This window comes from Sciurus carolinensis, chromosome 17 (genome assembly GCF_902686445.1).
Source record: "Sciurus carolinensis chromosome 17, mSciCar1.2, whole genome shotgun sequence".
Classification (NCBI taxonomy): Eukaryota; Metazoa; Chordata; class Mammalia; order Rodentia; family Sciuridae; genus Sciurus; species Sciurus carolinensis.
Genome location: NC_062229.1, coordinates 61931061 through 61946057, shown reverse-complemented (window position 1 = coordinate 61946057; position 14997 = coordinate 61931061). Strand labels below are relative to the sequence as shown.

General features: G+C 42.7%; 1 protein-coding gene across 1 annotated transcript in view; it reads right to left on the bottom strand.

Annotated features, from left to right (window-relative positions):
- Positions 1-9701, bottom strand: part of Synpr (synaptoporin) — a 331674-nt gene extending 321973 nt beyond the window's left edge. Inside the window, exons 1-2 of the mRNA XM_047531768.1 lie at positions 9439-9701; positions 9252-9317 (exon numbers count right to left, since the gene is read on the bottom strand). Of these exons, the coding sequence (XP_047387724.1) occupies positions 9252-9317; positions 9439-9456 (84 nt within the window). The 5' untranslated portion in view covers positions 9457-9701. The remainder of the gene's footprint in view (positions 1-9251; positions 9318-9438) is intronic.
- Positions 9702-14997: the final 5296 nt, after the last annotated feature.

Sequence of the window (14997 nt, the reverse complement as noted above, 5' to 3'; positions counted from 1 at the left end):
AAAGACAGTGGAATGAATGGGACATCACTTTCCCATGTTCATATATGAATACATGACCGGTGAAATTCCACACCATGTCCAACCACAAGAAAAGGAAGTAATACACCATGTAGGTTTCATACCTCAAAACATATTCTACTGTCATGTATAACTAAAAAAAAATAATAATAAAAAAATTTTTAAAAAGATGGTGTAAATTGGTGGAGCCAAAGTTCTATCCCTTTGAATATCGCCAGTGTGACTCCAGCACACGACCCCTCAATCAGAGAGTATTTCAGGAATGCCGGTCCCCAGATCCCAGAGCTCTATCAACTTCTTGAAAAAATTGAAGGAAACGTAGGTGAACAAGATCATTTCTTCTTCTACCAGCTATGTGGACCTCCCACTGGCCTGCTACACCCTTCATGAAGAACTGTCTCTCCCCCTGCTCCAGTCCAGAGGGGAATTTTTGAATCTCATGACTCTTTTATTCAGCATACAAGTGATAGGACAGCAGAAGGCAACTGACCTAGGAGCAACCAATGCATAGAGTAGTTTTTGACTTATGATATGGTCTGGGGCTGAAAGTTGTATCCAAACTGAAAGAAATGGTTAGCTGGAGCAATCACGGTCCTTCTGTTAGGATATCAGATAAGAATCATGGAAAGAATGAATGGAAAAAAGAAAGGGAATAAATATACTGAGAGGGCAGCAGACCAGTAGCCAAGACACAATAATGGCGCACCTTCTTCATTGCCTTGAACCCCAAGATACAAGGACTGGGTCTGTTTCAGTGCATGCACTTATTTCAGTGACAATTATCCTCCACAGTGGGTACTGGTACAACAGCCCTCTTCCCTCAACAGCACAGTCAACCTATGTGAGTTAATCTCCTCCATATCCAAGACTAGCAGATAAACAATTATTTCAGTGGGAGTTCTTCCTATTCCTCTTCCCATTGGATTCCATGAAGGGGAATTTAAACCCCATCTAAGGTGTTCTCCAAACTCCTTTATTCAATCTTCATTTTCTTTCTTCATCCCCTCACTTCCTTCAGCCAATACTTACTAAGCATCTATTGGGTATTTTGGTGGGATTTGTAACTCCTGGAGAGAGCCCTTCTAGATGCCAGCTTCTGTGTTAGATACTTAGATTGTGCTGATGAATGATCAAATGAGATCCCTGTCCCCACAGAGCATTTAGTGTGGTTGAGAAGCTAGAAGGTAGATGTATCATTCATGAGTGTTCCCTGGGATCCATCAGGAAGTGATCTCATCTGGCAAGACCCCCTTTTTGGTGCTATCCACATGGATACCTGAAGGGAAGAGAGGAGTTCACCAGCTAAGTGTGATTGGGTGAGAAGCAAGAGGGACAGTGTTCTAAGTAGTAGAAATAGCACGTGCAAAAGTCTATCAGACCAGTGAGAAACCATCGTGGGGACCCCCAAAATTCAAGAAATGTGAAACGTGGACAGAGCAAGAAATTGGCCTTTGGTCAGAGAGTTAAAAGGGTGAAGGCAGACCCCCCTCCCATCTTCAGTTTGGATGACTGATTAGTTTCAACTGGAAGCCTTGTTCATTCATGTAGGTTCCAGAGAACAGAGAGTGTGAGGGAGGATGGAGGGTGGAGAGTGGGTGGGAAGAACTTGCCAACTCAGAGAGTAGAGATTGGGTTCCATACTCACCATACCTTCCATCCAGAAACTATCTTATGCTATTCAGAGGTACTTAAGTTGGGGGGGAAAAAGTAATTCTTTATCATCATTATCACCATGATCACATTTTTTTTTTTTTTTTTTTTGCTTTTGGAGGACCTTTAATAGTTCACCATGTGCCTTTACAGACTGGATCTCTTTTAAAATTCCCAGTGCTATAGGGAAGTAGGCAAGGGGTATTCTTTCCAATTTTCAGATGAGGAGACAGGTTCTTGACAGAAAGCTAAGCTACTAAAATGAACTAAAGTGCAAATGCAGCAAAAGTCAAATACATGCCTGCAGAAGATTAAGATTCAACGGAAGCTCGTGGTTCTAAACACATATTCCTGGGATTTTGTTTTTCTATGAATGCATGACTATTTTTCTTCTGGCCTTATAACTGCATCAGGGAGAGATGAGAATCCTCTTGGCCACAGAGAACTAAGGATGATGTCTCTACTTCAGTATGATTCTGGGGGTTCTTCTCTTGTTTCTATCTAGGACAGTCCCAAAGTCATGGAGCACCTGCTTAGTAGGTACCCATTGCTGACCCCATGAGGACCTTCATCTCCACTCTGGAGAATTCAACTGGACACACTGTAACCCTTTCAAGTATAGGCAATTGCCTATGGACTATGATTTGAGGAAGATCAGGAAAATTTTCTCTCCATACTTCTCCATATTTTCTCTTCATACTTCAAGACTCACTGCCTGGATTTTCTCCTTTAGGTTCAACCCTGGCCCTTCTGGAATGTTCTCTAAAATGTGAATATTCCAAGAAGTAGTTCCTTGGAAAGTCACTTGTCCTGTGGTAAAATAAGTCTAGTAGCACCAAGTCTGTCCATCTGGACTACAGAGACTGAGGGGCTCAGAAGAGATGAGCAAGGGTACATACAGCTTTCCTACTCTAGAGACTCTCAAAGGTCTAACTTGCAAGAAGGTAGCCCAAATGTCCCAAATTACCCTCTGATGAATTTCTCCTTCTGCCTTCTTCATCATCACCACAATTGGAAAAAGCATTTTCACTTTTATAATAATGTATTGAGCAGTTATTTATAGCCGAGGAACTGTGTGAGGTACTTTGAAGGGACTAAGTCATTGAACCATTACAGTAATCTTTAAAAGTAGGAAGTATTTTTACCTATATCTTATAGATAAAAAAACTCTAAATTAAACTACATAACCTGCTCAAGGTAGCCACGCTAGTAAAGGATGATTCAAATCCATAGGAAATGTTCCTGGACCCTTCTCTTTTTTTCTGACTTTTGGGACCAAACACCAATTGCCTTAATAAACTCAGAAAAGCATCAAGTGCAGAAGTCACTCACTCGCTGGGGAGTTACTCTCTTATTGCATATCTGTCAATTCAGAGTCCATCGGCACAAGATTTTTGCCACCAATTGACAGGCTAGAAAGTTATCATTAATGTAGCTTTAAATTACATCAGATCATCAATGGCAGATTGCTGCTTATGATTTGAATTTTTATATTAGAATTCCCTGTCTTGCAGGCATGGTGGCGCATGCCTGTAATCCCAGTGGCTCAGGAGGCTGAGGCAGGAGGATCGCAAGTTGAAAGCCAGCCTCAGCAACTTAGCAAGGCCCTAAGAAATTGAGTGAAAACTTGTCTCTAAATAAAATAAAAATTTAAAAAAGAACTGGGGATGGGGATATTGCTCAGCGGTTAACCCACAGATCTGGGTTTAATCCCTGGTGCCAAAAAAAAAAAAAAAAAAAATCCGCCTTGTTTATACTTGGGGGAATAAAAATCTCATGTACACATGTTTTTAACATAAAGTGAAATTAAATTCTTGGCTTTGTAATCAAAATCTCCTGCACATTCTAAAGGAAAATATACTGGTTTTTAATTGAAATTTACTCTACCTTGGTCAATTAATAGCTGACAAAAAAGAAAGTCAAATACACACAATGATGTCTGTTCAACTTGTCTCTATATGCAAACACTCCTTGGCATTTTCAGTAAAGGCCTCAAATATATAACTTAATGGGTGAAAGAAACCGGAAACATGGGATAACATCTTCCTTTTAAAGTTTCTTTGAGGATTAGGGATAAGATAGAGCAAGAGGCTGCCCTGTGGGAGGGAGAAGAAGATTGTAGCTGGTAAGAGAATATAGTTTAGAGTGAGACTGCTTAAATCTTGGCTTTGACATTTCCTCCAGTTTTGTTCCTGATGAGTTGGTTAACAACCTCAAGCCCCATAGTGAAATGTTAAAATCCCACAGATCCAACATGCTGATGTATGGACGGCATCATAATATAGGACTTCATGTGAAGTCTATGTGAGGAAGGTAGCTACTGTCGCCTCTCATGAGAGGTTTAAAAGGGTGGCTATTATTAAACTGCATTTATGATGACATGTTCCACTTTGTTATCACTAACACAAATCATAAGTGTTACCTCTTAAGATCAAGAAAGCAATGTGGTGCTGCTTGGAAAACAGCTCCGAATTTAGGTGTAAGAATAAAGACAAGAGAACTGCTAGTGCTTCCGTTTAAATGAGGTAGGACTGTATCTCCTATACCAGATGCACTGCATCTCTGGATTAGCTGGTCTCCCTGGAGAGTCACAGAGGCAGCAGGGACAGATAGAATGGAAAGGTGAAGTGCAGAAGACATGGCAGAACAGATACAGCAAAATTAAGGTTGGAGCTGGGTGTGGTGGCGTTCACCTGTAATCCCAGCGATTGGGGAGGCTGAGGCAGGAGCATCTTGGGTTCAAAGCCAGCCTCAGGAAAAGTGAGGTGCTAAGCAATTCAGTGAGACCCTGTCTCTAAACAAAATACAAAAGAGGGCTGGGGATGTGGCTCAGTGGTTGAGTGCCCCTGAGTTCAATCCCTGGTACCAAAAAAAAAAAAAAAAAAATTAGAATTGGACATCAAAGAATTGGAGGAATCAGGCAAATTGACCCAAGCAGCTGCTTCTATAATGGCAGAACCTGGAGCTGAAGCACTGTACTGGAAGATGACTGAGGACATCATTTGGGGGAAGGTTAACCCAATTGCACCGAGGTGGTCCTAAACACTGCAGATGTGATAGGTCCTCCACTTTCCATTTCACACGCACCTACGTGTGCAAATCCAGAAGGAAGAAAGACTATGTTAACATAATTACTTAAAAGAAAAAGAAAAGAAAAAAAAAAAAAAAAGACCAAGGGACCACTGGCCAAACATGGATGAAAATAAGAATGATCTGTACAAAACAAGACTGTGTCTTCGTAGATGTTTGGAGTAAATATGAGAAGAGGATAAATTTGATTTTTTAAACCAATTCTGAAATGATGGTGTAAGAGATGTGCAGGCTTTCTTTTATCATTTGGGAACAAATGGAACAGACCATCGGAGTAAGTGCTATGTCCCGAATTTCTGTTTTGACCCAAAGGCTAGTGAAAACTCCCCTGACCTAATTTAAGTGGAGATTAAGGAGGTGGAATTTTTGCCTGGAAGTCTTCAAAATTGGCTAAAGCTTTTCCCCAAGGCTTGACATTTATAGGTTATTAAGACTTTAAATCTACTGGATCCATCAGCCTTCCTAAGGAAAGAACATATACAGAAAGTACATTTTCCCCCGTAAGACCCTAAATCCAGAAGTAAAGGATGCCTTGAGAGGTAATGCCACTTTCTATGGCCAGTCTATAGGAAATGATTTAAAATGTGCATTATCTTTAAGAAGCACTCATGTGCATAACTGTTGGAAGTGAGAGACCTGTGATTCTGCCTGCAAATTCTGTTTTTCTCCAGCTTCACCCATTCTCTCGCCACTGTACACCAAATAACACCCTTTAAAAAAAATCACTTTTTCTTAGTTCATTGGTATACATCTGTGCTTTCCTCTATGCTCATGAAAATTCCACACATAATACACTCATGCAGAAAACCATACTTCATTTTTGCAAAAATCATATTGTACCCTGTATACTAATTAGAATAAATCACTCTCGTGTTGATTCAAAGAATGATTCGTGCTTTTTTCCTATTGAAAATCTTATCAAGTGCAAAAAATAAAATTCATTTTCTCTTATGTAACAATTTTATCAAATATGTATTGACCTCTAGGTCAATGAGTATTAATTTCATTCATTCTTTTTTTTAAAATTTTTTATTTGTTCTAATTTGTTGTACATGATAGTAGAATGCCCTCATACTTTTTGATAGGTCATACATAAAGGGAGTATAATTTCTTATTTTTCTGATTATACATATTGTAGGATCATATCGATCATGAAATCATATATGTATATGAGGTATCATTCATTCTTTTTAATGGCAGTATAATATCTCATGAGGTACATGAGTTATACTTTAATTACTTTTTTGTAATGGATTTACTAGTTGTTTCAAATTCTTTCCAATTACAGATGATGTTGCAGTAAATATCTTTGAACATATTGCTATGGTCTGAACGTTTCTGTCCTCTCCAAAATTCACATCTTGAAACCTAGTCCCCAAAGTGAAGATATTAGGCAGTGTGCCTTTGGTAGGTGATTTGCTTATATGGATGGAGCCCTTGTAAATGAGGTTAGTTCCTTCATAAGGGGTGATGAGACCAGAGTCCTTCACTTCTGCCATGTGAAGATAGCAAGAAGGCGCTATCTATGAACCAGAAAGTGGGCCCTCACCAGATACTGAATATATACCAGCATCTTGATCCCAGATTTTCAGGCATAAGAATTGTAAGAAATAAATTTCTGTAGTTTACCAGCTACTCAGTTTATGGTGGTTACAACAGACCAAGAGCACTAAGACACAAATATCTTCATGTGCACTTTTATTTCTAGCATAAATTCTGAGAAGAAAAGGATGAGGATCCTTTAGACTTCAATCCTTAAAGACTTTGGAGACTACCAGCTTTCAAGCTACTCTCCATTGCTTTGTAAAACTTCCACAAAAGTAGAGAAACAGGAATGTTTTAAAAGTTGTTATGATCAATTGACAACTTTTGCTGATCATTTACTGCTTTGTTGTCACTATGAAAGGAACTGGAGAGGGAAGAAGAGATAAATGGAACACATTTTGTGGCACTAAGAGATTACATTCAGCAGGGGTGCAGTGGCACATGCTTGTAATTCCAGCAGTTTGGGAGGCTGAGGCAGGAGGATTATGAGTTCAAAGCCAGCCTCAGCAACTTAGTGAGGCCCTAAGCAACTCTGTGAGACCCTGTCTCTCAATAAAATACAAAAAGGGGCTGGGGATGTGGCTCAGTGGTTGAGTACCCCTGGATTCAATCCCTGGTACCAAAAAAAAAAAAAAAAAAAAAAAAAAGAAAAGAAAAGAAAAAGAAAAAAGAAAAAAGATTCCATTCCTTTTCCTTTGTCAATAACTCCTGCAGAGAAAGATAGCTCAGAGAAGCTCCTCATGCACACAGTAAATACTGCCTCTCTCTCTATCCACTTCTTTAAACATTCTAAGCCTCTAACATTTTTTCTTTCTTTCCTCTTATGTCTCAGACATGGGTCTTTTAAAATGTAGATCAATCAACTAATTTATCTGACTTTGAAAGTTTTCTTTGTCCATTATTCATGCTTTCTTGCACAAATGAGTCCAATGATGGATTTACAAGAAAAAAAAATCAGAACCAAAACCCCTTCATCTTAGGGCCTTGGAATCCTAGAGAGGAGAAGAGCTGCAAATATTTTAAATGTAGTAACTTCATTTCTATTACCCCTCCCTCCACACACACACACGCACACACACACATACAAGAAAAATACTCTACTGCAGTATGTCTTGGTGTGATAAATTCTCTGAATGAATGAATGAATAAAATGCAATGGAAGCCCAAATAATGGAATCAATCATTCATTTTGGGGTAGAGTTAAGGGGAAGGAGTATATATGAGAGTGATCATCATCGAGAAGTTAACATTTAAGCTGAGGTAAATGACAAAAATTTTTTCCCCTAGATTTGGGGTACGAGGGCATTCCAAACAGTTTGAAAAAGAAATAGCAAGGACACTGAGCTAAAAAAGAGCTTTTGAGTTTTGGAGGGACCTCCAGGTACTGTTCAAGCTAGTGTTTCGTTAATATTAGTGTGATAAGAATTATCCAGGGGTCTTGCTTAAAATATAGATTGATGGGCAATATTTTGATTTGAGGTCCAGAAATCTGTGATTTAAACCAGCTCAACCAGATTGACCCCACTTTGAAATATACCAGTGGAAAGCTGTGTGCTGAGGTGTAGAAGTATGTGAAAGCAGAATATGAAATAACACAGACTAATATTTCAGGTAAGTGACACGTGAGACAGTCAGACATTATGTCAGAAAATGATGTAAGGTCTTTGAACTTTGTTGTGAGAGAGAATAATGTTGATTCCCAAAGCCACTCTTTCACAGAAAAGGGTGATTGAATGGCCAAGTATTAAGTTTCCTAGGCTGCGAGCTTTGCTTGTTTTATTTAATTTGGTTGCAAGTGAAATATTATCAGAGTAGCGAGCTCAGAATCTGTAGTTCAAGCATTCCAAACACTGGATGGATGTCAAACTGATCTATTTGGATATTTTTATTTAGAGCTACAAACAAGGCACATGTGATTATCTTGTAGATCATACATGTCAACAAGCTTCACAGTTGTGTAGCCAAAGCCAGATACGGAGCTAAGGTCTGGGAGCACAGAGCAGGCTCTTACATAATTTCTCAGCTAGTCACTGTTAAGGCCTGTGATTAATGCTACATGACGGGCTTTGAACTTTCTGTTCAGATAGGTTGGCTTGCCTTTCAGAGCTCCCAGCGAGAAGAAATGTGTGACCTGCAGATTTCACTCTGAATAACTGTCATCTCAGCCAACCACACAGACATTGCTCTGTGGCCCCCCATGAGTAACCATTTCTGTGTCTTATTCCTCCATCCGGAGACAAATTGCCATAGGACTCTCAAGGTGGTTTTTTGAAAGAGGATAAAACAGAAGAGGAATATAACTTCCTACAACCCAGTCACAGAAATGCTTCAGAAAGAAGGCTGGTGGCCTCTTCTTGGAAGTACCCAAAGAGCCGCGCAGGAGTGGCCAGAGCAGAGAAGTTGCACCGGGAGGAAAGGGGTCCCCCTCTTTACACCAACATCTTGAGTAGCATAGCACCTGGGTGCCTCTAGCTGGAGTTCCCTGGGAGCAGCCAACCACAGTCCTGACGAGGAGCTGTCCCAGTGCTGACCAACTTTTCCATCTTGGACATGTCCTCCTAGCTGTAACATCTAAGCCCTGAGACCCCCTGTCCTCCCCACACACCTGCAAAGGTCTAAGTGATTCTCTGGTTTCTGCCAAAGCCCCGTGGCAGCTTTGCCCGCTCCCTCCCCATCTTCCCACAGCCCCTGCGCGTTTGCCAGCTGTGAGGTGAGAGGACACTTCCTCAGGCTTTTGCAAGAAACACATCCACATTCCCGCTTCCAGCCACGGCCCCTCGCTCCTGCTTTGCCACCCCAGAACGGCATCGTGGGAGTGGGCAGGACTCAAGTAAGGGTGTTGAAGACCAGGCTTTGAGCAGAACCGAGCAGAGAGCACCGCTCCTGATCTGTCCTCCCCTGACACTTGGTTGCCACCGTCCCCTCCCCGTGCACATACCGCTACTCACCAATTCCAGGGCTCGCAGGAAGGCAAGGGGCTCCTTTAGCGCCCGGAAGGTGCCCGCTGAGGCCAGCTTTGCATGAAGGAGACAAGAGAGAAAGCAGAAGCGTGAGGAAGGGGCTAAGGGCGCGTCTCCGGAGCCGCGGGGTCCCCTGCCATTCCCGCGACAGTCGCCCTGCCCAGTCCCCTCTTACCTGACTCACAGGGTCCATGACTCGCTCTCGCTGCGTCTTCTCACCCACCCCTTCCCTTTTAGGTGAAGTTCTTTCGACGAATATCAGGGTCAGAAGGGTCTGGGGGATCAGCTGGAGGAGCGAGGCCCAGGAGCTGCCAGGCCAGGGCAGGGGACCTGGGAGAGCCGCTGCCCGGCGCCAGCTCGCTGAGCTCGGCTCCCTTCGCTCTGCGCCCCGGAGCCCAGCGCCCCGGGAGGCCAGCTGAGCCAGCCGAGGGGCGGGGAGGGAAGAGCTGGGGCAGGGTACAGGCAACAGGGGAGGGGAGAGAGCCAAGCCACCAGGGGAAGGCTGTCATTGGCCAGCCGCGCGCTCCGAGGGGAGGGCGAGGAGGTGGGCGAGGCAGAACCCGCAGACATTGGTCCAGGCTGAGGCGCGCGCCGCTGCCCTCGGGCTCCGGGGAAACTTTGGCGCTGCCGTCTGGGAAGAGCGGCTGGCTTCCTAGGCGGGGCGGCTGCCGGCTGGAAGACGGCGTTTCCAGGCGGGAGAGAAACCCCACGCCTTCCCCGGGCATGGCTGTGAGTGCTGGTGACTCCTGACCACCAGAGACTCTCCGCTTATTCGCTAGTCCTTCATGGAACGGCTGTCGTGTATCCAGACACTGCCAGGTGTTGGAGTCGCTCGAAAAAACAGAACCTGCATTCCAGGGGGCGCGGGAGAGGGGGAGGAAACGGCAGCGCGGTCTGGACCAAATGCAGCGAGTGAGCACAGGTGCTATGGGCTCCCGGCAGGTGCACCCGCCTCAGCCTGGAGAGGGAACAGGACTGGGAAAGCCCTGCGAGAGGAGAGGGAGGTGGAAACCAATGAAGCTTGAGGTGGGACCCTGTGCCAGGCAGGCGAGCCGCAGGGCCACCTGTGAGATAGGGTGCACATTTGTGTGTGTGCTTTATTTTATTTTTCAAAGACACCGACAGATTTATTTAGGAAAGAAGATACATGTTCAAGGGAGAATTCGGGTTGGAGAGGGGCGGGGGAGGGAGGGAGGGAGGGAGGGAGAGAGAGAGAGAGAGAGAGAGAGAGAGAGAGAGAGAGAGAGAGAGAGAGAGAGAGATATCTTTGAAATACACAAGAGAGAGAGAGGAGGAGAAGTATTTGAAATACGAGAGAGAGAGAGAGAGAGAGAGAGAGAGAGAGAGAGAGAGAGAGGAGGAGAGGTTTTTGAAATAAGAGAGACAGAGACAGAGAGAGGAGAGGTCTTTGAAATACACAAGAGAGAGAGAGGAGGAGAGGTTTTTGAAATAGAGAGAGAGAGAGAGAGAGGGGGGGGGGGAGGAGGAGAGGTCTTTGAAATATGAGAGAGAGAGGGAAAGAGAGAGAGAGGAGAGAGAGCTCTTTGAAATACACAAGAGAGAGAGAGGAGGAGGAGAGGTTTTTGAAATATGAGAGAGAGAGAGGGAAAGAGAGAGAGAGGAGAGAGAGAGGAGAGGTCTTTGAAATACACGAGAGAGAGAGAGAGAGAGAGAGAGAGAGAGAGAGAGAGGAGGAGAGGTCTTTGAAATATGAGTGAGAGAGAGAGAGAGAGAGAGAGAGAGAGAGAGAGAGAGAGAGAGGGAGGGAGAGGGAGGGAGAGAAAAGAAGAAGAGGTCTTTGAAATACACATTCAAAGGGCTGGAGATGTGGCTCAGTGATAGAGCGCTTGCATGGCATGTGTGAGGCCCTGGGTTCGATCCTCAGCACCACATATGAATAAGTGAAATAAAAGATCTATTGACAACTAAAACTATTTAAAAAAAAAAGAAGAAGAAATACACATTCGAGGGAGAATGGGGCCATCTTGAGGGTGAGAAACTTTGGGCACAAAACAAGGAACACATGTTCAAAAGAGAATGCTGGTCACCTCCGGAGGGAGAGACACCCTGTTATGCCCATTTTAGAAGTAGGAAACAGATTAATGAGTCTGAGTTAGCTCAGGTAGAACAGCTCATGGAGGGCTAAACAGGCACTGAAATTCAGGGATCTTTCAAATCCATACAGGTTCTACTGAGATCCTTTACCGAAGATCCGATCCCCAAATGAGGTTCCCTAAAGTAATCCCAAATAGGACTCCAACTCTCCTCTCCAAAATTACTCAGATTCTTTACTTAGAACTTAGTGAACAGTGATTCATGTATTTTCCCTCTTAGTAGTCTAACATGCACGAATATAATAAATGACAAAAAGAACAACAACTGAGTTCTTTCTATGAGCCAGAAACTGTGCCAAAGGCTTTATGAACATTATTTCTTCAAATAGTCACAATGGGATAGTGGTACTATTATTCCCATTTTAGAGATGAGGAAATTGAGGCTTATCAAAGGGAAGCGGACTGCTCAAGATTGTCAGATAGCAGGTAACAAAGATAGAACTGAGTCAGAGGGAGTCAGAAAAGGAAAAGAGGGAGGAAAAGTAGGTATAATGAGGAGGAGAAGAGCTCTTATCCACTACCCTGAGGAGTTATGTCCCTTCCCTTCTCCCTCTGTTTGGACTGGATTCCATGTATGCAGTGGTCTCCCAGCAACACAGTTAGTCCATCTGTTTACTACAAAGGTTTGCCAAAAAGGTTTGGAGTGTGTATGTCTACGTGGGGGTGGGGTGTGTGCGGTTTTAATACTTAGGAGTGGGGGGAAATATGGAAAGGAAGAGTTTGCAGTCTGGGAGGAGAGACAACAGGCCAAAATTGGGTAAGAAAGAGACCTCCCAGTGCAGATGCCCCCTGCCCATGAATTTTGTTCGAGAAAGACTAGCAATCTGGTGAGCAGGAACTCCAACAGGCCAGTTGCACCATCTGCAGTTGGCAGTGTGGTTCCTCCTGATCTTCCTACATGCAGATAGAGTCTAAAACAATTGGAAACCGTTGTTTCCAAAATAAACCATTATGCAACTCCAGGGGGATGTGGGTGGGGGGACTAGCATCATGAAATGTGTGCCCTGCCATTTTATGTTGATGATCATATGGATGAAGTTACTTAACTCCCTTAGGATCTCAGTTTGTTTGTTTTAATCTATAAAATGGAACCAATAATATTGACCTTAGTTAGTTGTTATGCATACTTGATGAAAGTTTGTAGAGAGCATATCTAGAGCGGAATCTGGCACTTCATAATCTCTCAAAGTGTCACTTCTCAACCAGAAGCAAAGATGAGAACTCCAAAGTCCATGTTGGAGTCAAGGTAGATTGTAACACTGTCCTGTCGTTCTCTCTGGTGCCCCTCCCTTAAACAGATCCTTGCCTCTTTGAATCCAGGAGTAGCCTTGGACTCGAGAAGTAATGAGTGTATTTCTGGGGAGAAGTTTTGAGAACCAGTCATCTTGCTTATTTCCTTCTACTATGATGAATATAAAATAATTTCTGCCTGGAGGCTACTCTGGCAGACTGGGTCCTGATACAAATGTACTGAAGAGCAGAGCTGAACCTAAAACTTGGACATGCAGCTGAGCCGGAAGTACATTTGGAGTATAGGAGATATTGAAGTCTTTTATTACAATTATGCAACATAACTCAAGATGATTGACAACACACAGCTGGGGGCGGTGGTGCATGCCTATAATCCCATCAACTCAGGAGGCTGAGGCAGGAGGATCACAAGTTCAAAGCCAACCTCGGCAACTTAGTGAGGCCCTGCCTCAAAATAAAACATAAAAGGGGCTGGGGACGTGGCTTAGGAGTTAATGACCCTGGGTTCAATCCCTGGTACATGAAAAAAAAAAAAAAAAAAAAAAGGGATTCGTCACACACACAGCTAATAAAGTTGCTGAGTCAAAATTCCACCCTAACTCTCTATGACCTCATTGTTCTGGCATCCTAAGACCTTGTCCTTGCTCTTTGTATTAGTCAATTACTGTACAGGGCCTAACATCTCCTGCACAGGTTTAAACATGATAATTATTTTAATGAGTAATATTAGTTGAGTTTCTGCTACACGCTAAACATTTTATAAATTGCTTCATATACTTCATTTAAGCATCATCTCAGTTTCTCCTTTTATGGATCGTAGTATATCCACAACTTGAAAGGCTAAGTCACTTGCATGAGGTCACCTGTGATTTGTGTCTCTTCAAATAGGCAGAGAGATTTATGTGAAGTATTGCCTACCTACATATCACTGGAGTTGAGAACTTGGCACAGATGAAGTGTGATCACCGAGCCTATTCCCCCAGGTCTCTCTTCACACCCAACATTCCTCCTTGCTAATATGGTAACATATTTTTCCAGTTCTCCAAACACCCTGTGAAGGAAGCCAGCATGGTGACGAATGGCTATGTCATAGTTTAGACAACAATTGCACATTGTCAGAGGATGCTTTTCACGTTCCAGAAATGTATGAGTTTCTCACAGCTGCATCACCAAAATAACCCAGAGTTCCACAGCACGTTTGCAGTGTTAAGTATTTTGTAGACTTTGAGGTTAGAACCTCTATATTCAGACCTGGAAACAATGAAAAGTTTCAAAGGCAATCATTTCTCATTGCAAAGAGGGTTAGTCTTGTAGCCAAACTACAAAATTCAAACTACCTTGCACAAAAGGACTTGGATTATTTGAGCAAATTAAATCTCGTTGTTTTTTTTTTTTTTTTTTTCCTCCTGAAAAACTAAGTTGAGAGAAACAAGAGAGATGATTTAAACACTTCTGTAATATTATCATCATGGCTGAGGGTGACCCCTTCTCATTTGCCCAAGATGATGAAAGACAATTTCCTCATTAGTATAGCAAACCCATTGCAGTGATTCAATGACCATTTTAACTTTGGTGGCCTATGTTAACTGTGTAACTTAAGAATTTCCCAAAGTGCTCTTTTGTTTTAGGCCAGGGACTCAAAAGTTATGAAGACTTTCTTTGACATGCCAAGGCCATCCTGAATCTACTACAGTGGATCTCATTCTCAATAGATGGTGATTTGGCTCCTTCCCTCCTTCAGGAGATATTTTGGGCAATGTTTGGAGGCATTTTTGATCGTCACAACTGGAGTCAGGGGGCGTGTGTTGGCATTCAGGTGTTAAAGACCAGTCATGCTGCACAGCATCTTCCAATGCAGGGACAGCTAGCTGTTCATGACAAAGAATTATCTGGAAAACATCCTTAGTACCGAAGTTGGGAAATTCTGGTGCTCATTCAATAAGTAAAGACTGAGTGCCTATTGGGTACTAGTACTGTTCTAGGTCCTGTAAACAGCTCGCCAAGTTCCTGCCTTCACGAAGCTTACTTGGAATGGGAAAAAAATTAGGCCTCAAGATTTAAAGCTCAGTATTGGTTAAATAAGCAAAATTTAAAAATGAAGTTACAAAAGCAATCATTTTTTTTTTTCATCTCAGAGAGGGTTAGTCTTGAAGCCATAGTACAAACACCAAACTACCCTGCTGCCGAAGGACTTCAATTATTCCAGCAAATTAAATCTTGTTCTCAATTTTTAAAACATGCCTGGGTTTCATCTTTCTGTCTCTTGTGAGAAAGAGGAAGAAAGTAATTTAAAAATTTTATCTTTAGCAACTTAATACAGAAGGAAACGCTACTCATGTTAAAAAATCTAAAATATGGGAATAAGTAAT